Source organism: Meleagris gallopavo, chromosome 11 (assembly GCF_000146605.3).
Source record: "Meleagris gallopavo isolate NT-WF06-2002-E0010 breed Aviagen turkey brand Nicholas breeding stock chromosome 11, Turkey_5.1, whole genome shotgun sequence".
In the NCBI taxonomy this organism is placed as follows: domain Eukaryota; kingdom Metazoa; phylum Chordata; class Aves; order Galliformes; family Phasianidae; genus Meleagris; species Meleagris gallopavo.
In genome coordinates this window covers 4,406,563-4,430,241 of record NC_015021.2, presented here as the reverse complement: position 1 = coordinate 4,430,241, position 23,679 = coordinate 4,406,563, and the positions used below count along the sequence as shown (strand labels likewise).

At 40.4% G+C, this 23,679-nt stretch overlaps 1 protein-coding gene across 1 annotated transcript; it reads left to right on the top strand.

Moving 5' to 3' along the window:
• The first annotated feature begins 5,260 nt into the window (after window positions 1-5,260).
• PID1 (phosphotyrosine interaction domain containing 1) lies at window positions 5,261-19,378 on the top strand. Its single transcript, XM_031555103.1, has 2 exons — window positions 5,261-5,285; window positions 17,416-19,378. Exon 2 carries the CDS (start codon window positions 17,449-17,451, stop codon window positions 17,890-17,892), a length of 444 nt encoding a protein of 147 aa, XP_031410963.1. The 5' UTR covers window positions 5,261-5,285; window positions 17,416-17,448; the 3' UTR covers window positions 17,893-19,378.
• Window positions 19,379-23,679: the final 4,301 nt, after the last annotated feature.

Here is a 23,679-nt window from a genome sequence, read left to right as displayed (position 1 = left end):
ACAGTGCAGATACGACTGTGGTGACTTTACCTCCTATCATCATAAATGCTTCCAGCATCCCAGGCTGCCACTGAAGCCCGAACCTCCAGAGTGTTCTGAACCGCAGACGTTTTTCTGTATGGGTCCAGGGTTTCTGTGTGGAGCATTTTCTGGCTTTTCAGACAGTTTCCTATTCATTTAGACTAATTCCCCTTTTCAGTCATATCAAGGCAGGAGTCTTGCCCCCTGGTATAGATTGATGTAGGATGTGTTTGTGTCTTTTTTAATCAAGGAATTAATTATCTTTTCCTGCCTTGTGTTGTATTTGGCAGTTGTTTAAACGTCTGATATCAAACTATTATAAGGTAGCATTGTTTCATCTCTTTAAGCTGCTGCGGATGAGTTATTGAGGAAGGCTGAATATTTGGCTAATTTGATCTGATTAGGATTTATTCAGATAATAATATTTACCATAAAAGTGTGCTCTGATTAGATTTATTAAATGTTACCATGAGCCATTTACCGTGGAGAGAAAACAAGAGGTAAAAATGTTCTGGGAGTCTAGCCAGCAACTTGGAAAGCTCATAATAAAAGTATGAATAATAATAATAGATATTTGACATTGATATAATCTCATTTCTGTAGTTAAGGTTCTTCACCCAAGATACTCACCTTCTGGCCTTCATTCACATACACTGTACTACCCAAGAGGAAAAGAAACAGTACAGCTAACTCAGATGATTGTAAGGGAGTGCTCAACTTTTTGTACTCTTACATAATTATTCTGTTATTATTCTTTTATATCTCTCAAATATGTAGGTCAGGTATAAACTAATTTTCTGCATGTTTCCCTTTACCTCCTACCAGCACCATCATGCTTGTGCTGAATATTAGTTCTGCTGCTCTTGCCTGCTCTTCTGTGAAGAAGCAAGAAGGAACAAAGAAATTGCTATTGTATTGTAGTGTCTATGAGGCAGTTGACTAAGAGGAAGCTGAGGTTTTCTGATGGTACAGGGTGTCCTTTGCCCTTAACTCTGGCCTGCTTCTGACCTGGTGATGCAAGTTTGCCTCTGTCTTGGAGTTAATGAAATTCTACAAGCAAATAAATAGTAACTTAGTGTCCTGTAATGTCAGTGTACAAGTGGTGCCATAATGAGATTCTCCCAGCATTGCGAGCTGCTGGTTGAATGCCCCATTTTGGTTTCTGTTTCTTTCTTTGTTTGAAGTGGCTTCTTTGGCTTATGTGAATGAACTGGTTGTTTCAGAGGCCTGTTTTTGTTTTTTACTATTTATCTCAATTAAGATCTACAAGATCCAAAGTTATCGAAATGTGAAGATGTGTTACAGATCTGTCTCTGTGCTCGATGCACAAGACACTGTGCTTACAGCCCTGCTATGAATCTGCTTTTTTTTTGCCTGAGAGGTGAAAGAGTTGACCTCTAGAGTTGGAGGTTCATCAAGAGATTGTTGACTACCAATAGTACCCCATGGTGAGTTTTTGTGAAGAAGAGGAAGGTTTTAGTTTTGTGTTAGGTCTCTCATTTAAGCAACTGTAGCATGATTATTTCCAAACCCGGTGTGTTTCAAACTGTAAATTACAAGACTATTTTGGTGGGTTGTGAGTCCACTCAACTGGTTTCAGATAGATGTCTGCCACAGCAGCTGTGAATGCTTGTCCTTGGCCACCAAGTGGCACTCCAGACCAGCAGTCTAACAGGGGGAGGGTCTATTTCTGTCACCAGATTGCAAGAATATAAAATACAACTATTTGCAAGTGTGTAGACAACATTGAATCAAACTGAATTGTTGAAAGTTAAATTACTATCTTCAGAAATGTACTATAATATCCAGTTTGACATTTCATTATTCTGGTACAATATAAATATCAAACTTGATTAGCTGTCAAATGGTAACAAAAAGAAACAATCATCTTTCCAAACTTTCTCCTCCAGAAAATAGGAGGAATCATAAAAAATAGGTTGTTTTTGAAGGTGGATTAAAGTTTCAAAATATCCATTGTAAATGATCTTTGGTTAGTTTGCTAGAATATTCGTTTCCTAGACGATGCCATTATGAAGAAGGTTGGTGTTGGAGGCAGATGTTCAAGCTGCTTAATCCATTGCTGTGTATAACCTATTGCTGTTCTTTCATCCAGCCTTAATATTGTGTCCAAGATTCTTTTTGACACTTTGATATTATGCTGTGTTTACAGGACCAAAATGTCCGAGTACCTTACCCCATTTTTTTAACAAGAAAAAAATATCAAATAAAACATTACATTTAATTGACCCTGTTGGCAAAGCCATCTCAGAGCAACCAACTGTAATCCATAATTTTAAGTTATCACAAGTCAAGCAAAATTCTGATGTGAATCAAATTTGAGTTACAGGATCATACACCATACAAATTTAGGGTGCACTGGAATTTAGGCAGTGCAATGTTTAAAAGATTATTCAGTGTCATAACGAGTCATCCATCATACTCTGTGGATCTAGAATTGTTTATAACCATTTTTATTACGGTGAATGATTTCTAGCTTGTAGCATAATTACTATTCAAACTATGTGACATCAGTGTAATTCTTTTTTGCAAGATTAATAGGTAACTCCAGCCTACTGTCTTACATATGTAGCTGTGGAGGCAGCTGTTGGAAGAGGAGCTTTAGCAGTATTTTGGAGTAAATGCACTGAGTAGAGCTCTTGTTGCTAATGAAAATGGGATATCATCATAGAATCATATAATTTGGGATGGAAGGGACCTTTAAGATCATCTAGTTCCAGCCCCCTGATATAGTCAGGGACACCTCCCACTAGACTAGGTTGTTCACAGCCCCATCCAGCCTGGCATTGAATGCTTCCAGGGAGGGGGCATCTACAACTTTGCTGGGCAGCCTGTTCCTGTGTCTCACCACCCTCACAGTAAAGAATTTCTTCCTAATATCTAGTCTAAATCTACCCTCCTGCAGTTTAAAACCATTTCCCCTTGTCCTGTTGCTACATGTCCTCATAGAAAGTCCCTCCCCAGCTTTCCTGTAGGCCCTCTTCAAGACGGGACTTATCTCTGCAGATAAGAAAGAATCATGGTTCTTCCTGGAGTCTGTCTATCACAGAGCATTGTTAAGTCTAATGGCTGTTTTTAAAAAGAAGGAAAAGTCAGTGCTATTCACTGCAGGTTGGTTCACTGTTTAACATTGTGCCTAGTGTTAATCACCCAGCCCTGTTTGGGATAAATGATTGTAATTTATCTGACAGCTGTACATATACAGATTTGGATTGGGCATAGATGCCTTGCTTCTTTCTCTAAGCAGTCCTACAAATGTCAGCTTCCTGTGGTGGGAGGCCATATCAGACCAGGGCTGAAACTTCAGAGTTTTTAATTGCAAATGCTAACAAACTTTGTGTTTTCAGATGTCTTTGGCTCTTTTCAAGTTGCATAACTTCATCTCACATATGTCTCTGAATTGAATATGGGACCCATGTGGGATGCTCTCTGTGGTATTAGGTGCTTTGAAGTCAAATTTCTTGTTTGTATTCAAATTGCAGAGAAGGTCTTTTATTTCTAGACTGTTGTTTAATTGAAATAAAATTAAACTTTATCGGCTAAAGTTACAGTATTTTTATACTGGATTTAGACTTCATTATGAATGGCATCCTTAAAGACTGATAATTGCAGTAATATTGGAAGTGTGATCTTTTTTATAGTAGGAGAACTATAAACAAGCTTAACAGCCGTGTAACAGTATATACTTTAAAGTCTCTCAATGGGAAGTCATTCTTCATTTTTATTTTAACAAAGGACACTTTGTGTTTTCCTCGTAAGTAGCAACAGACTGTCATAGGAAAATGTATGACCAATTTCTCATGAGTTTCTGTTCTTGAACCTGATTTCCAGTGATGATTTAGGAGTTGAAAAGTGGTATTTGGGAAGTTAAGCAAAACATTTAGAATTCCAGTTGTGTGACCTGGTAGACTATTCCACTTCTTTATTGCACAAGTTCCCATTGCTAGTTCAGATTAATTATACAACAGAAATAGATGTTTATGTTTCAGCATATACTTGTTTTAGGATTTAGCATATGATGGTCAGAAGATACAGAGCTTATAGATACCTTCATCGATCACTCTGGGTTTGTTTCAAAAAAGAAAAAAGTGAAAGAAAAAAAAAAGGCTCAGATCCTGAGTTGAGAAGTGCTCAAAGCCCAGTAGCCCTTCAGGAGTAGATGTGGCTTCATTTCATGGACCTGGCCAGTGCTGAGCTCTGCCATCTGGTGCTGAGAGATGGGTCACCCTTGTGTCAACCCCATCTATTACTCTCTAGGTGAGCTCCCTGCTCACTGCCTAGGAAATTGTCTGGGTGTGGGTCCATTCTTACTCCCCTCTAGCCTAGCTGAAGATGCACCAGGGAGAAGATGCAGTACTGGAGAGGGTATGGGTGGCTGAGGTGGGGTTCCTCTGTGTTTCAGCATTCTGTCCTTCCCAGCCAACCAGCCCACAGTGGTTAGAAATGTTATGCAGAATGTATTTAGGAGTGGAGATGGAGGTTATGCCATGCTACTGCCACAGTGATGGCAAACTCTTTATCTGACCTTTTGGGATTTCCAGGCCCTACTGGTAGCTTCATTTTAGTATACAATGTACTTTTTCCGTTCTTCTCCTCTGTCAGCCCAGACAGATCACTTTTGCCTCGCACAATAGCTTTTCTGCAAATTACTCATGAATCTGATTAATCCAAGCAAATGTCATCCCTGTATGGCCACAGGATTTCCTTCCTGATAGGTTTGAGCATTCCAGAAGACTTTATTAGCCACGAGAATGGGCTTTTGATCCTTCTTCTGTTTTAGTTTTGGTTCAACACAGCTGTCACAATGGTGTCTTGGCTACTCTAGGGAAAAGCAGAGTATTTGTCTTGGCTCTGGTTTCTTGATCACCATATGGCACTATGGCTTCACTCTCATCTGTTTTGGGAGATGCTTTAGTAGTCCCATGTTTCTACATATGTCATTGATGTACTTCCACACTATGCATAAGCTTGATGTATCAGACTCCAGTTGTATATACTAAACAGATTACCATATTGAGAAAATCTTTATATTTTTGTCAGGTCTCTACAAGCTTTCTGGGTCTGTACATCAGTACAATTCCTTTAATGCAAGTGACTACGGGATGCACAGCTGAAGAAGAGGTGAAGGAACAGACATCTTACTGACCAATTGTTAAAAAACAGGGGATTGATGCAAACAACAAGCAGCAGTGTACCAGAGGCTGGGCTGGCCATCACATTTCTGCCTGTTGTGCTCTGTGCCAGAGGTTAGGATTGTATTTCTTTCTTTCACTTCACAAATGCTGGTAATCCTCTACGGAATGGGTCAAAGCCTAAACAACCTTCCTTTTGGGCAATGTCTAAGACTAACTTAAGGACAGTATGAAATACTTCAGATAGATGTCTGTCTGACAACAGTATTGCATGAACCAGAACCAGGGCTTTGCTGGGGCTTCAAGTTGTTATACTGGCCTGTTTATTTTGGTTATCATAGATCAAACAATATCATGGAGCTTATAAAGCTTTTGGAAAAGTATTACTAATGCTGTTGCTTGTTTTCTCTTTATGGTTAGCTAGCAGGAATACCTTGAGTGTTTCTGGGACCTCCGGTTCTTTCCTCAGTGTTTTCCCTGGCCAGCTATCCTGACCAGCTTTTATGCCTTTTCTTGTTCAAGGACGTCAAAATCACATTTTGCTTTCAGCTGTTGCTCTTCTTCATGAAGTCACTGTAAGGGGAGTGCAAACTGAAAAACACTGCTCTATTCTCTGCTGCTGAAACATGAAATAATTCCACATGGGCTGATACTGAAGACCAGAAAGCCCAAGGCAATTTTTGCTCTATGACACTGGTGATTTCCTTCTGTCTTTTCATTTGCTATCAAAGATTTGACACTATCTTTTTAATAAGAAAGAAATACAGTCATATCTTAGTAACTTCAAACTGATATCTGTTGGAAAAGAGATGGGCAATAGCTTCCTTTAACCAGGAATTTAGTAAATCTTCAGAATGAATGGTGTTTTGCTTTTCTTTTTCAGTAGTATTATATATCTTACAATATCCTTCGGGTGTTTTCTTTGTCTGAGAATCATCTGTTGAGGACTGCATATAAAGTTGAAGAAACTTGGATTGGGAGAGTATTATTCCCTAACAGGTTACACTGTGAAAAAAAGAGTAATTATACACTTACCTGAGTCAGAGTCTTCTTTGAGCATTATCCATCTACATGGAAGGAATTGCGTTCATCTTCTGTTGACCATTACAGAATTCTTCCATGCATAAGATAATGGTTATACCAGCTGACAAAACCCAGAGCTATACATCCTTTTCCACATTTGTAGTACCCTTGGATACAAATTTCTGTTCACTTAGTAGGTGGGTGTGTCATGTGAATAGTGTGTCTTTCCTTTGTTTTCATTAAAAAAAATAAAATAAAAATCCTGACTATGGCAGATTGGCTACTGGGATAGAGGAAGAATATGTGTAAGTTGAAACCCATTCTTGCCATTGCATCCTTAATTTAATTAGTTCAAATACAATATCTTGGCTATAGCTGACTTTGTGTTATGTACAAAAGAGTCTGATTGCTAGTCAGAAAGTGTGAGGGACGTTATCCCCTTTGCCTAAAGCATAAAGTGAGAAAGCTGTTTTCCTTTTAAAAAGAAGCCCTCCAGAACAGTTTGCTTTACATCGAAGAGAAACATTTGGTTTTATGATTTCTTTCAGATAGTTTGTAGTCCAAGTCCAAACCCAATCTGTAAGAAGTAGCCAAAGTGATTTTTGCCTTCTCTTAAGTTCTTACTTGCTAAACCTAATGGTGCCAGTTATGTATTTTTCCAAAGTACAGCAGCCTTATATAACAGAGTAGATTTTGCTTTGGCATGTGGTACTGTGCTGTCATCCTCTTGGATCGCCTCCAGGAGAGCACAGGTGGCAGTTCTGCTGGGATCTCACAGCTTCTCTGTTTTTATTATCCTTTTCTGGCTGGTATCCTCTATGGTAATGACCCACCCGTGAGATGCACTTCCTTTGGACGACTTCATGGAATTTCTTCTGTTCACGTTCTAAAATTTCTGCCCAGTATCTTAAATTAAACAAGTCTGCATAAGCTGTTCAGTATTCATTCTAATAATTGATTTATGATCAAATTGTCTACATTTGAGGTAGCGTTCTTATGAATTGTCCAGGGATGACTACAAACTATCCGATAAAGAGTGTGCTCTGGTTTGTATTTATCTACCCTGGGAACGGTCACATATTCAGCAAGAGTTTTTTGGAATCTATACTGTTACATGACTTAGTTTTTCAGGTAGGGACTAACTGGTATCTCAGCTTTTTCTCCTTGGGAAAAAAAGAAGATTCTCCAGAGGAGCATTGTGTGCTAGCTGCCTTTGTCTGGAGCGAGAAACAATTTTTCCATTTCTCCTCTTTTAAATGTTTATATATATATATATATAGTGTATGTGAGTTTCTTGTAGTAGCAGGATATTTTCTTATAAATAAAAGTACCACACAGGAACAGCTTGATTGGCCTGTTTAGATTTGAGTTTTTGCATACGCACCTTAAACTTTAATGCTGTTCTTGGCTTTGCCCTGGTTTCTACCTGGTTTCAGCCCTGCAAGACATACTGGCTTGTTCCTATGAGGAGATATCAGAGGAAAGGAATGCAAGGCTAGAAACAGGTAATAGGGCATGAATAGTGTAGTGTATGCTTTTACTGCAAACATCGAAATGTCCAACCTACAGTAAATTCTGTGTTAGCCTAAATGCTGTTTTCTCTGTCTCTTAAAGTTAAGCATTTTTTAGGGAGCTGTGATTCACCTTGTTGATGGAAAGCTTTCAAGTAACTGTTTCTGTGGAGAACACTATCATCAGACTTCTGGGATTTTTATCAACTATATATCGTAGTCATAGCTAGGTATGTTATGTTATTAACTTTTAGATAATGAGATGTCGTGGAGGTTACTGTGCTGCAGAGTGGCAGTTTTGTAGGGAGGGGCGCATTTTGCTCAGAGACATCACAGACCACCTGTAATGTCCTTTGCTTGAGGAAGTTGTCTTTTGTTGTCATGCTGAAGAGTGATTTCAGAGTGTCAATGTTGTTTTCTTCAGTACTGAGACTTTCATCCCTGTTTATACCAAGCAGCAATTGGAGTAAAGGTGCCCAAACTTGAGTGGCAGAGCATTCGCTGGGCTCCCTGCTGTGCAGGGCTTTGCTGTACAGTCCCAGCGACTGCCAGGCTGCAAAGAGGAAGATAAAAAGGAATAAATGGGGCTGCAGCTGTATTTCTTTTTCTCCTAAAGCAAGGTGGGATATAGAGAACAGATGAATGTGTTGCTCAGCAGCCATTCTGAATTAGTATTGATCCTACCGTTGTGTTTTGGCACTGTATTTTTGTATCCTTTTTTTCATAATATACTAAAAATACAGAGATTCTCTGCAAATATAAATTAGAGCAATCTTTTTAAAATCCAGATGGCTGTTTTGGTTGGCTTAGAACTGCAAGATTGGGACTTTTATGTAATGCTATTGATTATTATGTTTTTAACTGAGGTATTTATTTTTAATGAGGACAGTGAGTCACAAGAAAAACAGTAGAAGTCTGATCTATTTCCATCAGAAGTAGTTTCTTTTGTTCCAGATATCACCGAAACTTGCACCAGGTTGTTGTTTGTCAAACAGAGCAGCAGTAGGGCTATTTACTATAGATAGTGTCATTAAATCTATGCAAAATCAACTTCAGGGCCAGTGAAACTATGAAAATGAGTTTTCAGCCCTTTGTAAGAGTGATGACCTCTATAATACCAGAGAGATGAGCTACGGGTATGAAGGGAGCTCTTAGGAGTTTGCTGTCTGTACAGCTGGTGTGAATAGTGATTGCTCTGACCTATAGCCTTCTGAATTATATTGCAGGAAAGCTGCTATAGTAGATACCTAAATTGAAGTAATGATAACCAGAGCTGCCTGCAGAGAGGACCTTTGCCCCTCTCCCCTTCTCTGTTTCAGACAGTCCTCCACTTCGGAGTGCTGCCTTCCAGTCTCTCCAAACCAGATGTCTTCCTTTCATCTGGCTGAACTTGGCACTGTAGAACTCTTCCCATCTTGTTGGTTTTTTTTTTTCTCTTTTTTTTTTTCTCCAGGTTATTCTGGGTGGACTTTTTGGCTGCTGTGTAGACTTATCATCTCAGAGCTGAAATATATGCTGGGAGAGTGGGTTGGGGGTAACACAGCTTTTTTTGGAGAGATATGCAGGTGATGCTGGGATTAAATTAACTAGACTAGGAGGAGGGCTTCTGTGCCAAGTCACTGTAAAGGGCCTTGTGTTGCCTGGAGAGAGATTCCTAAGAGATGAAGCTCTCTGGGGCCAGGCACCCTGCATCACTACCCAATTCACTGGTTCCTTATGTAGGCTGAGGATTGCTTTTGACTCCTTCTGTGCTGGTTGGAAAGAGATTACCCACCTGAGCCAAATGGAAAGTGATTGCATTGAAGGCACAGGCCAACATTAAATCCATTGTGAAAATAGAACATTGGAGGCACTGTGAACCATGGCTTTTGAAGTGAATTTAATTCTGTATGGCATCATGATCTTCTAGGCCTATATTACTCTATGGGACATGTTTGGTTTTTTTTTAAATCTTTTGTTTAGTCTGCTAACATAATGCTGCATTGTTAAGTGGGACATTTCTGGTTAGATGGTAACATGATGTCTTAAACCACGTAGAGGCAGTGATGTTGTATTCTTTTTGTCTGTACAGAGCCTAGGTTGTTAGGCCCCCAGTATGGAATTTGATCAAACAAATATGAATGATGAATCAGGTGTATTTATCTGAAGACTCACTTAGCAATAAAAAGAGCCATTTAACTGTATTATCTTTTAATAACATATTTAGTGCTTATTATTCTGTTGAAATATACAAAGTCTGCTTCTCATTGCTTCAGTGTAAGGGCTGCAGCCCAGTGTAGGCAGTGTATTACTTTGGCAGCTTTGGAATAAAACTTTTCCTGGAGATGCTATAAATTTTGAGTGCTAGAAAAAAATCTCTAAGGGTTTTGTTAAGTCATGAAGCTCATTTCACATAGTGATAATACATGGAGGAGATGTAAAACTAGTGATTGTGTACTTTTATAGGAGACTTTGAAGATGTGGGTATAGTTGCATTTATATGGCAGTTGATATTTCTGTGGTCTCCTTTTTTCTTGGGGGGAATGCATTTACAGTCTGGGGAGGATAGCAGAAGGAACAAGAGCTGCCATTTCTGGGACTCTCTCGTGTCTTTATAGTTTGTTTTGTGATTATTGTTGTTGGTTTTTGTTTGTTTGTTTTTGTTTTTTCCTTTTTTCCTGATTTTACTGGTCTTGCAACGCTCAGTGGGAAGAAGAGCTGAAATAGTTTTCGTCCTTTTAATTCATTTTTTAATCCCTGTTTCTCCTTCAATAGGCCTAACACTTCTTGAAATACAAAAACAATTTGTAATCATCTTCAGCTGTCACTGTTGCTGGCTCCTTTCTCTTTTGCTCTTAATTTCAGGTGTTGTTAAGCTGTGCCAAAAAGCAAGTGTAGTTGAGCTATTTGGTCTCAAGAAATCAATATCTTAGTAACATGGGCTTTGTTCATTTTTATTACTTGGCATCTTCTTTTGAAAGGAAGAACTAAAGGGGAAATACAAGGATCTCATGGGTAATGCTCAAAGAACGGAACCCTAAGAGCAAATATCTTAACCATAAAAGATCCTGAAAAACATGCACTCCTGGCTTTCTGGGAGTACTTCAGTATCCAAAGCGTTGGAGAGTATATAAAGTGAACATGCCTTAGTGGAAGCAGTGGCCCACATTATACAGCCATTCCCGTACTTGTCCTTTGCATGCTCCATTAAATACAATTGGAGGTTTTCATAGGACTGATGCCAACATGAGTTTTCTGTGAGCTGGAAAGGGAAAAAAATGAAAGCAACCAGCTCATTCCCCCCTCCACCCATGTGCTCCTTCCCTCTGTTACAAGATAACAGCTGTGAGGAAGCTAGGACTAAAAAGCTTTCTGAAACATGATGAGTTGCTTAATCTGATTTCCATCCTTGATAAATATTATAAAGAATGCGTAAGAAAAGATGTAATTATGTAATTTAAGCATGAAAATAAATATGAGGTTCTGTATTGGGGGAGATCATTCTCATACAAACTATATGCCACTTTCTCCTAGCAGAAGAGTCTTCTCAAAGTGAGTTTTGAAATGAGAAGGGATAGGTTTTGGAAAGATTTTTCTGAAGGGTTGTCCAAGTAATTGTAAGTAGTAACTGGAGTGTGGGTTGGTTTTCTTCCTGCTTCCCTGGCTGCTTCCCCATCTCTTCTCTTTATCCTGGGAAGCCTCCTGAAGGACAGCAGGAAAAGACCTGGGGTATCCAAGAAAGGATTTCTACCCAATAGTGACTGAGCTTAGATAAAGGAAGTTATGTGAGGAAGGAGTCAAAAGAGGAAAGTGATCTAAATATCAAGATGAAAAATAATTCAGAATAAAAGCAGTCATAATCTTGTACATTTGGATGTCCAGCCATCCTGCTGAGGTTGCCTATGATCTTCTTCATTCATTTATGTCTTGCACTGCAACTATTTTAAATTGCTGTTAGAATTTATGTGATTCCTTGAGTTTTAAATAGTGTGGTGTAAACCTTCACTCATACTGGGACCCAAGTGTCTCTGAGTACAAGCTAATTTCAGCTTGCCAGTTCCACTTGATTTCATTTCAGACTCATCTCCACCAGCCAAACCACAAAAAGAGTTTCCTGTCCAGTGGAAAATGAAATGCAAAAGAATATCCCTTTGTTGTTAATGGTGGTTGCAGGGAGCGGTGCTGTGGAGGATGCAGAGCTGGCTCTGCCTGAGGTTGTCTTTGAGCTTGGTTAACTGGGTTTTGCCATTTGGGCAGAATGTAATAGTTCGCTCTTACTGAGGACAGTAATTTTATATCCTGGATAGTTAATGAAGAAACTCACTGAGTAGCAGTCTGGTGTAATACCAGGTGAAAAGATCAGACTGCTGCATTTCTTAGGGTTATGTGTCCAAAGGAGAACTCACTTGCTGCCTTCTTTATCCTATACTGGCTATTTGGCTTGTGGAGCCAGTTTACTTTTTCTTGTTTGCTTTGATTCCTCTCAATTGATTCCAATTAAGCTGTAAAAGGTAAATCTTTTCCAGCAATTTATTTACCAAATATGAAATTTATCTACCATCAGCATTCCCTCCTTGCCCTAAGATAGCAGTAGGAATTAGGGCTTGCAGCCCCATGGGTGCTCGGCTCTATGGAGCTTGGTGTTCCTGCTGCTCACCCAACATACCACGGTGGGAAGCCTGGCTGGCAGCTCCCTTCCCACTGGTGTTCCCTTCTTCTTCTAGAGCTGCATTTCTGTTCCTCAGCAAGATCTGATGTTAGCAAGGGGTGACAGTTCCCCTCCCTCCTAAACTGAAGGGCAGCCATCAGGTGATGGTTATTTTCCATTAGATGGTTGCCCAGCTCAATCTGCTCTTCCTCTGAACTGCTTCTCTAAAATAAAACGCTTCTTCACACCTATCTGTGAGCCATTGCACTTATGGAGTGTTCCTGTGCAGCCCAGCAATTCCCACAAAGTTTTACAATTCCCAAAAAATGTTTGTGCTGTGAAAGCTTTGCCTGGAAGGCCTCTGTGCGGGCAAAGCGGCCGTGTCAGGCAGAGGGAAACTGTGCAGCCTTTTTTCTCCCCTTAACTGAGTTAGTTTTTTGGGTCTTGAGCAAACGTTACTTGAATGCAGATCACAATATTTGCTTAGTGACCCAGTGGAATGTCTGGGATATTTTTATTTTTTCTCCAGAGCCAAAAAGTGCTCTTTGGCTCTACATCCCTGCACTGCTGGCCCGAAGCAGTCGCTGCCCACGCGCAAGGAGGGCTGGGCCAGGCCGGACCAGGCCATGGGACATCAGCTGGCAGTGAGTGCTCTAGCACTGCACTGGTGGTGGTTGATGAAAGTACTGTGAAAGCAGGGAGAGCGCTGGGTGCTTTTTGCATGCTCCCACTGCAGCAATGTCTTGTCTTCTGGCTGGCCTCCCCAATACTGTACTGTGTCCCTGTCCCTATAGCTCCGGCAGACATCATGGGCAGTCCTGCCAGACTGCCCCAGGACTGTGGGAGCATACAGAGAATCCAGAGATATCTGAGCATCCAGAGATGATGATAGGAAGGATAGAGAGCCATATGGTGGGGGAGACAGTCACCAGCGGTGAGATCAATTAAGATTCCAGCTCCTTCAGGACTGTTTTAGTATCCCAGCTGGCTTTCCTTTTCCTTCCCCAAGGCCAGCCACTGCCTCTCTGGGATCAGCCATGCAGGATCATTAACCTTCTCTCTGCTGCTTTTACACTCTGTTGTGGTGCTGTTTCGGTAACAAATACTGTACTTTATATCGGAGCCTGGATTTTGGTGATTGCAAATACGCAGGGTAAATAACTGATGGCTCAAGTCCAGTGCTTCATTTCTTTTTTTTTTCATTTTCTTTGTTAACTGTTTATTTGTCAATTTTATTGACAGAGGCCCTTGTTGTCTGATGTGGAGGAAATAAGATACATTAAATAATCAAGTAGTTCATTTTCTATATGACCTTTTGATCACAGTCTTGAATGAGAGCTCCTGGAGTCCTGTGTGTGTACGTGTTCCCATGCCAGACTCCTGTGCCAAGAGAGCATCTGCCCCTGTGTAATGTAATAATTATACCTCTTTACAGCTTGGATCCACTTTCCTGGAGCAATCTTAATTGACAGACTGGGGATAGGGTACAGGGGGAGAAAAGGAAATTGGGCTACTTGACTTCTGGAGCCCAGGTGAAGAAGAATTTACACCAGCACCGACTTCTAACGTGGAGCTTTTTGTGCCCAGCGGGCCATAAGCTGCATGGTGCTGTGGAGCTGTGCTTGGCACGTGTAGGAGCTGAGCTGTTCTTTTCTCAGACGAGCTAAAGATAAACAATATGTGCTCAATTATGAAGAAAGGAAATGTGTATGAAAAGTGAAAATTCCTTATTACATCTGACAAATCAGATTGTGATAGAAGTGAAGATTTCTGTCAGCTGCTCCTTTGGTCTTTTTAAGAATTTGTAACTAGTTAAGCCTAGTTATTAAAACATATTTTGACTATACATTACTGGACTGAAGACATTCAAAACAACATCAAAATACTCAGTGGTTTTGAGTGTCCATCATAGGGCATGGAAGATCCATCATGTATGTTGACATGAAGCATGTTTATGTGTCTGTAGCTATTATGAAAGGCCAAGGCATGGTGTTTTTCCACTGAGGACAGTTTCGTCAGATACTGACATCAGTGTTGGCAAGTCTCTAGGGCAAAATAAGAAGCTCTTCAGAGCATCTTGGCTTTTCCTAAAGGTTTGAATGTTTGCAAGCTCAGAAGTGCTGAAACCACAAGTATTTGGTGTTGTGTTGGATGGCAGTGGATTGCCTGCAAGAGAAAGATCTAATGGAATGTGCCAGTTTCCACAGAAAGGATGGAAAGAATATAGATAATTTTTAACATGCACAGGGCATCCACAGGGAATTGGATCTTCCAGGAATCTCTTGGAAAAATGAGATGTACAAACCAAAGGACTGCAAGAACCATAATGAAATATATTTCTTCCCCTGGAAGAAGATACAATATGAGATACTTGTGTTCCTTAAGATTAACGCAGTGGCACTGATAGGCTTCTCCATTCCGTTCCATCTTTTTTATTTTTTCTTTTTTTTTTTAACTTTGTGATTATATTGTCTAAGCATTTTCTAAGTATTTACGAACAAGTCCTCAAAGGAAAATGACTATATAATGATGATGAAGTGTGTGGTAAAAGGAAGCAACTTTCCAAATGCTGCTACATAGTTATACTGTGGCACACTGGGGACAGTAAGACTGGTAAGTCAAGTCCCATTTGCTAAGTGAGCCATCACCCCATCCTTCTCACTAGCTGCTTTGCCTTGGCCACATCCAGAGTAATGCACCATTTTTCTTCATCTAATAACTTTATTTAAAGAATTACTTTTTAACACCAGACCTGGACAGCCCACGTGGGGGTTGGTAGCTGTCATGGTGCAGTTGGCAGCAGGGGGAAGAGCAGCCTCTGCTGCTGGTGGTGCCCTGAGCATTGCCCGGGTATCACTCCCAGTGTGTTGCGGTATCTGCCTCTTGATGCAGCCATTCTCTGCTGGGCCTTAGGTTTTGGGTTCAACTCTGAGGTGTTCCTCTGCATACTCCAAGAAATCCTGGTCTTCTCTGGGGCACAAATGTTGCAGCAGTGGCAGCATCTCTCCTGCAGCCAGGCATTCAGAGCAGCGTTTGGGCAGTGACAGAGTGCGTGAACAGGAGGCTAATTCCCCTTTCCTCAGGGTTTAAGGGCTTTGTGCAAATCTCCTTGAAGTCTGTGAAGGAATTCTATTGCTGCAGTGGGCTTTGAATCTGACCCCAGATGCACAATTAACTTGCAGCATGTGTTAGTCTTTCGCTATCTTGCTTGCAAATATGAAGTGGTACTGAGCAAACCTTTGGAGGATACACTGAGTACTTGTGAACATGCAAAGCTGCACATTGATCTCGATCTTTTCAAAGGAGCATGACTGTGGATGTATGTCAGACTACCCCACAGTATGTTGCAGCTACATACTCTTTGGTCTTCTTTGGTCTTTTATGTGCTTTTTGTACATGTTCAGTTGGCATTACGAGCTCTGAGGTTTTCTCTTATTTTACTGTACAGTACTTCAGGGAACTCATCTCTCATCACTAATAAAATAAAACAAAACTCTGGTAGGTCTTGCCTTGCTAACTGCTCTAGCTGGTGTGGTTCCCACTGTGCTAAAAATTCTAAAGCCATTCAAGATTTAAAATATTCCCAGTGCAGAGCAACAATATTTATAGACAAAGAATAAGACTTCTTATTTTGAAATGTCAGTGCTATGAAATTGCTTTTTTGGCAGGACTGTTTAAGCCACATGGACTTGCAGTACTGTTTTGTAAGCTTATTCCTTAATTATGACTTAATTTAGGTCTCTGAGCTTAAGAAAACCTATGAGACTAGCAGCAAAATATTTTTTTTGTGGAAAATTTTGTTTGCATGGAATACAAAATTTGTATTCCTTGTGGATTTTTGGTGTTTTCAAACTTGTATTTCTTTCTTTTAATCTTTTTAAAGCATGTAAAAAATAAAATATTGATGCTGTGTACTTAATGCATTTTGAAGAAATTAGCTTGGAAAGGGCGTGTGATTACTTTTTCTCCAATCACCTTGAGTAAAATGCACATGAGATTAGAAGGCATCATGAAGTGCACCATATTCTATCTCAAACAGTAATTGCTGCAAGAGATAATTTAGAAATAATTTTGCTTTCATGTATTTGTTCATAAATGCAGCTTTCTAACAACAGCAATAAACAGAATAATCTGTGTAATTGTATTTTTATAGTATTACTCTATCTTCTTCTGGAGGAAATCTCTTTTCCCAGATTAAGTAGTCTTCTATTCAGCTGTAAGTGGAATAATGCTTCTTTAGCAGCTGAAGAGAGTTAAAGGAATTTTTTTTCTACAGACTTAGTATGGCATTTTGATAGGGACTACTCAGTGACTTTGACTTTTAGTGAACAAAATAGGGTACCGGCATGAAAAACACTGCTTTTTTTGTGTAGATTAGATAAAAGGAGAAGCACTCAAAATAGCTGTGCAGAAAGGCAAGAAGATGTGATTAAGCTAGATTTACTGCTAGATTATTATTATTATTCTTTCTTAACAACTTATTTTCTTAAATCAGGGAGGCAATGTCTCAGTCCTGTAGCTCAGCCCTTTTCAAAGACAGAGTATTGAACAGTTTTGAGCTATTCCTGGCTTAAAACTTAAGTAGAAATAGCAGAAGCAGTATAGAAAACAAACATTTAAACAGTTTTAATTAAGTCTTCTGCTGTGACCGTGTTCTTTTGACCTCTACTAATAGTGTCTGCAATATGATAATGAATAAATAATCTGAATACAGTATAAAATAAAAAGAAATGGTGGTTAGCATCCCAGCTACCTGAGGCCTGCTCCTGCTAATATGAGCTTAGGGGCATCTGCTTTCAACCTGGGCTTTTTACAGGTGACCTGAACACAGTGCAATCCCTTGAAACTTGGAGACTGAACATGTTTAATGTTGGAATTTGAATGGTGAAATCATTTGAAGAAACAAATGCCTGGCAACCAGTTTGAAGTTTTTGAAGTTTTTTTAATGAAGTGATGTGGTTATAGGGAAGTTTGGGAAGCGAGTTGCTTTTATTTTCCCGGCAAAAGAAAGCTCCCTGGGGTAGCAGGAAGCAACACTGGAATCTAGTGTCTGTGTTTCACCTATCTTTGCTCTTCTCTGCAGGTTACATATTTGGGTAAAGTTTCCACAACAGGGATGCAATTTTTGTCAGGCTGCACAGAGAAACCAGTCATTGAATTATGGAAGAAGCACACGCTTGCCAGGGAGGATATTTACCCAGCTAATGCTCTTCTGGAAATTCGCCCTTTCCAAGTCTGGCTGCATCATCTAGACCTCAAGGGCGAGGCAACAGTCCACATGGATACCTTTCAGGTAGCACGTATCGCCTACTGCACTGCTGACCACAACATCAGCCCAAACATCTTTGCTTGGGTCTATAGGGAGATCAACGATGACTTGTCCTACCAGATGGACTGCCATGCTGTAGAGTGCGAGAGCAAGCTGGAGGCCAAGAAGTTGGCTCACGCCATGATGGAGGCCTTTAAGAAGACTTTTCACAGCATGAAAAGTGATGGCCGGATCCACAGGAATAGTTCATCAGAGGAAGTGTCTCATGGATTTGAATCTGATGATGGCTGACTGAACTCATTCATGATTCAGCAAAGGCAGAAATGGCCTAGGGAATCAGAGCTGATAGATGAATAAGCAACAGTTGAAATTGGGGAACAGAAAGACTGCCAAACTCTTGGCTGACTAGCTTTTTAAAATCAAGAGAGTAATTTGGTACCTAAAGATATGCATCATTAAAGTAATTACGTTACATTGAAACCTGCTGCTGTTGTAAACATGAAAAAAAGCTTCCCCCTCTTTTGCCCCAAATGTCTTGCACCCACTCATTGCTGCCCCTTTCTCATCTCTGTAGTTCAGGTGCATATTGCAAAGTAGAGTCATTCCTGTTTATCTTAAAAGACTGGACAGGCAATATTATTGGTTGCTCCTCTGGTGTTCCTAGCGTGGGGGGGGGGGTGATGATTACGCAGAAGACCAAGTAGACCTGGAAAGCCCTAATGGCTCCCGAAGAATCTCTCTGTGATGCATCACAAAAGTAATTTGATCATACATATGTTAAGACAGCCAAACATAGCCTTTTAGACTAGTGGCCTGGCATTCTGCAGTTAATTCACATTTCACAGATTAAAAAATGAAAAAAGATGCTTGTATGTACACATTATATCATATGCTATCCTTTATTTTATTCATTGTACCTATTTTCTTAATATACCTGCTGCCACCTCTTTCACTCAGCACCAGTAATTGCAGTTGCAGACTGCAGGATACCAAAAAGGGTGGGCCAAATTCCCACGATGGCTAGGAGTACAGCAAGCCAGCACCCTTATCGTTTTCAAGTCCTTATTTGCTCCCCAAGTGAGTGGCCCACTGGTGAAGAGTTGAGGGACTCTTGGGTCTGTTGTCAGTGTTTGAACTGTGACTTCTCATCAACCTCAGGTCTGAAGTGGTAAGAAGATGGCAGCCTCAACTCTGTGTTCTGTTGGCCCTGGTTGGATGGAGCTGGTGCTGCCTAGTCAGGAAGCCAGGGCTGCATTACCATAAAAATCAAAGGAAACAGTCCAGTAGGAGCCAGATTTGAATATTTGTTCTGGCTTAGAAGCTCATTTTAAGATTCTCATACCTTTCCTTGTTCACAGATATTAAGAGTCATGCCCTTCTTAAACGCAGATGTTTAATAAAACTCAGATAAAAGGAAAAACTTGTTTCACTTAATATTTTTTAAGGCCAAGAGCAGATCCATATTTTGCAAGTAATGCTGCTCCTTTATACAATGCTATTTGTAATTTTGGTACTGTTAGGGGCACTGGGACACCTTACAGAAGCCTTAAAAGAAAGCTAATTGAAGCAGATAGCTCACTGTCTGTGTTTTGTGGGTTTATATGTTTGTATGTGAGTGTGTATGTGCAAGTCCAGTGTTAAAGCATGTAGATTGAGCATGGAGATATACTGAGGAGGGCCCACATCCCTTGAAAATACGCTTATTGCTTTACAATGTATGTAAACTATTCTGCAGCATAAATGCATTCATACTTTAATAAAAAAAAGTTTGAGTTAAGACATGGGAATTTTAAGCTGTCTTTCCAAAGCAAATAACAGTTTTGTTTCATCCATGCAGGTTTTCTGTTCAGTTGCTCGTGGGGGATGAAAATGTCAATTTATTTCTGTTTAACATTACAAGTCTTCATGAGTATTATCCTCAATTTTTTTTTTTTTTTTTTAAGTGTTCCACGTAAATTATTACTAATGAATATACTCTCTTTAAAAACAAAGAAACTACAATATACAGACAGGATTTATAGCTTTGGCTTTGCAGGAGCCTTCAGAGATTTCCCCCCCATCAAACCATCAGGCCAGTTTAAACGAACTCTGCTTACAGAAACTACAGAATGGCTAATGGCTCAGGTGTGTGCAATGCTGTAATTCTTTAGCATGATGGAAAGTACAGCAGTAGTAACAGGGTGACACAATCCCAGGCTGCAGCAATTAAGAACAAGCCCAAATGCAGCAGCTGCGGACAAAGAAACAAACAAAGAAAAACTGCTTACCTTTAGAAGGCCTGCAGTAGACAAGGATCTCCAGAGAGATCCCCTTGCCTCCACTGCCAACCCTTAAATGAGGTCTGGGAGGGGTGGCTCCTGGCTCCTCCCCTTCCAATCACACAGGTACACTGCATGCACCTGAGCTCCCCTTGGCTGGCCCTGCCTGCCCACCAGGTGCTCAATCACTGGTTCAGGCCATGACTTGGCATTTCTGCTGCAGTGTGGCATTAGATTGTGGGTTGGGGAACAAAACACCAGGCCAGCGGGTTCCAGGGCTTTTTGTTTCTGTATCTTTGGATCCTCTATTTCCAGATATGGCTTTAACTTTTTTAATTCCTACAGTGCTCATTTGGAAGCTTATGGCTGTGTATCGGCTGTATATTGGTCAAAGTAAAATCTGAGGCCTGTCACATATGTATCTTTGTTTTTACCAAAGACAAAATGAGGCAAAACTTACTTCAACTTTTGACAAATTATTTTCTTTTGGACAGAGATGTTGCCATGTTTTCGCATCTTTATTTGTTTCAATGTTCTGCCACCAAAGCTGCTCCAAATCAGCGTGAGAGCCCTGGTTCCATCATCTCAGTCTGGTGAGGGCCCTACAGTGCTGCATACAGCCCATGGCGCAGTGGCTGCCGCATGTACAGCCCCAGCAGCCTCAGCTGCCAGGAGCAGCTCGGGGAGTTCTTGCAGAGGCAGCTCCTGCAGTACCCAGCTCTGTGGTGTCTGCACTATTCCTCAGCATTCAGAGACTGAGGGTTGCGGGGCAATTTTGAATGATAAAAATGAAGTACAAAGCAGAAAATTCTAGTCCTCGTGAACAGAAAATCAGACCGTTTGAAAAACGAACCAGATATTTTCTAAGGCTACAAGCATGCAGGAGGATGTGAGGGAATGTGAGCTCCAGTTCATCTTAGAAAATATGAGATTTGAAAAATAATCAGTTTCATGAGTTTGGATCCTTAGATTACTTTGAATTCTGGCCAAATCCCTCCGCATTATCAACACCAAATGTGTGATGCCGTTTGCATGAAGGAGAAAAGCTTTGACTCCGCAATATCCAGAGTATGAGTTATGGCTGACTATCAGTTGCCAGTAGATACGGAATGAAACAATACGTTAAACTCTTCCCTAAATTAATCTGCTGGAAAAGGAAAATCATAACATTTCCATCAGAAGTCCCTTCCAATTGGCTAAAAACTTTTCTTTTCCACTACAAAGAGCTCAGTTTTGGATCTCACCGTATCCCTTTGTGGGCTGACAAGTTCCTTCAGCATCAGCCAGGAGAACTCAGAAGGGCTGTCTTTCCTTTTTCTGTTTGTAGGGGCCATAGAGAAGAGTTAAATATCTAAATAAGTGTGCTATTAGAAATGGAAGAAAAAGAGTGGAGAGCCTTGAGGTCATTAGATCTCAACATCAGTGTACAGCATCATTAGGGTTCTCTGTTTGTGTACACTTACATATATGTATATATGTACATATATGTGTGTATGTATGCATACACATCTTTGAATTTGATCTTGCTAATAAGTTTTTCATGCGTCATGGGTACATGTAATCAGAGATGCATTTGTGAAGGCACATCTCCATGACAGTGGTCAGATAAATGGCTGATTTCTTAAAAAGTTCTTTTTTTTTTTTTTTTTTTAAAGTGGGAAGCAAGTTACCTTGTCTATCTACATATAGCATTTGATATCCTATATTTATTATTTACCATTTACCACCAGAGCCGGCCCATTCCATGCCCAATTAGCTGTTGTAAGAATGATGTATGATTGGGCTCATTTTTCCCCGTGGCAGTGGAGCTCTGAATTGAGATCTCTTAAATTATTAAGTTGTGTGTAATTGGGAAGTGATAGTTTAAATGTATGGTTGTTATCCTGTTGTCTAGTGTTGTCTGCTAAGAATTTATAGAGAATGCATCCTGTGTAGAAAATAGGGACATTCATTATAACTGTTTTCTTATGTGATTTTAAACAGATGCAGGGTGTTTTTCAAAGGTTTTTCTTTTGTGAAGGTCAATCAGAGAGTTTACTTCCTTTTGTGTACAATTTATGGTGACTGGCTGCCCTTATCCACTGCACCAGGAGTGTGTAAATAGTCTTTTTATCTCCACAGCACCATCTTCCTGCACGCTGCCCTGGGGCCAGGCTGGGGGCAGATACACTGCTTTAATGAAAATGAGTATATGTCTGGAGAGATGCTATTCTGTCTTGGGCAGTGTGCTCTCTGAAAAGAGTTTTACAATATGTTGGCAGGACAGCCCCAGTGCATGTGCTGCCAGTGGGATCAGAGCTGTGAGAGCTGCATGGGTGCGGCAGCTGTTCTTGAGCAGGACAGATACAAACCTGGTTTACCCTGCTAGAAGAGGAGCATCAGATCATGCAATTCAGCAAAAGAAGTGGACTGTAGCAAGCTCTTTTCAGAAGAACTGAGCTGAGGAAGTAGATTTGTAAAGTACACTTTAGGCAGCATTAAAAATACTCGGAGTAATAATCTCTACTTCCCAAGCACATCCTGGCAGTACGTTGGAAGATAATCCTAATGCTGTTCGAATGACCTAAAGCGATGGAGCTTGAGCATGAGCCTTGCATCTTGTAACAGTAGGTCATGTAGGCAGAGATGTGATTTCCAATTACTGGTAGGCAGGAGGAGAGCATCTGAGAGTGCTTCTTTCGTTTTGGAATATCTCTGGTGGAAGGCGTATGTGAAAAGGCTTTTAATGTTTCCTCATCAGGAGGAAACTGCTCATGTATTAACACAGAGACTGAGTGCTTCCATGGGCAAGGAGAGAACACCTAATGAAAAGGCCACAAAAGCAGCCCAGCAATCATGGCAAAAAAAAGTGTTTTTTATTACTTGCATATGTGGTACAAAACCTGACCATGCCTTCACAAGGGAGAATATTACTATGCTGACTTTGGTGCCTCTTTTCTTTCCCAGCTTTCACCATCAGAAGAGTGGAAAGATGTTACCAGATAAGTTGTCCGTTGTGCTTTGATTTGCGTTCTGCATTACATTCTCTGTTATTTTCCTGTAAATTGTATTGCTGTCAGAAAGAGAGGAAACATTATAATCCTATGAATAATGCATAATGTGGATGGTTTTTTTCCTTTTTCGTGAGCAGCATAGATTTTCTGGGAACAATGGACAGGAGAGGATTGCTGGCATTGCCTTACAGATTTCATTCTGGGAAAGAAGTAATGTTTGAAGGTTGATATCAGTCATGTGCATGTGGAAAAAGTAAGTTATTGCTATCTATCTCAAATTAGTTACCCCTTGTTTAGAGAGAGTGGAAAAAGTTTCAGACATAATTACTGTGGATATTATTAATGAAGGTTTTCTTGCACAGTTGGGTTAGATTCTTGTGGCCTTGCTCCTGAGTGTTTGGTGCCATACCACTGCTCCCTGGCTTGGGCTCCTCTTTAATGGATCCCAGATCAGGCAGTTTCAAGTAACAGCAGATATTCAAAGTCCTAGGAGAATAATGAAATATGCAGAGGAATGTCAAAGAAAACTCCTCTAGAAAGGAAAAATAAGGTTAAATGATGACACAGTTGCCAGTGGAATATTTTCATAGCCATAAAAGATTTCAGGCTTACCCAAATGCAGAAACAGGTGCAAATGGAATTGTGCTACACCACAAAGGTGCTCCAGGCTGAAACACAGTGCTTCATGCTCACCTGGGCTCTCCAAAGGAGTTTGTTCCTGATATTCTATGGTGGTTTCTCCAGGTGATTTCTTTGTGTTTGTTCTTGCCAGCTCTCCTCAAACAATTAAAAGGCACACTTGTGTCTCCCTTTCCTGTTTCTAATCA

Excerpts from the sequence above, each read along its gene's own strand:
- PID1 (XM_031555103.1), top strand. The coding sequence starts at position 17,449 with ATGCAATTTTTGTCAGGCTGCACAGAGAAACCAGTCATTGAATTATGG.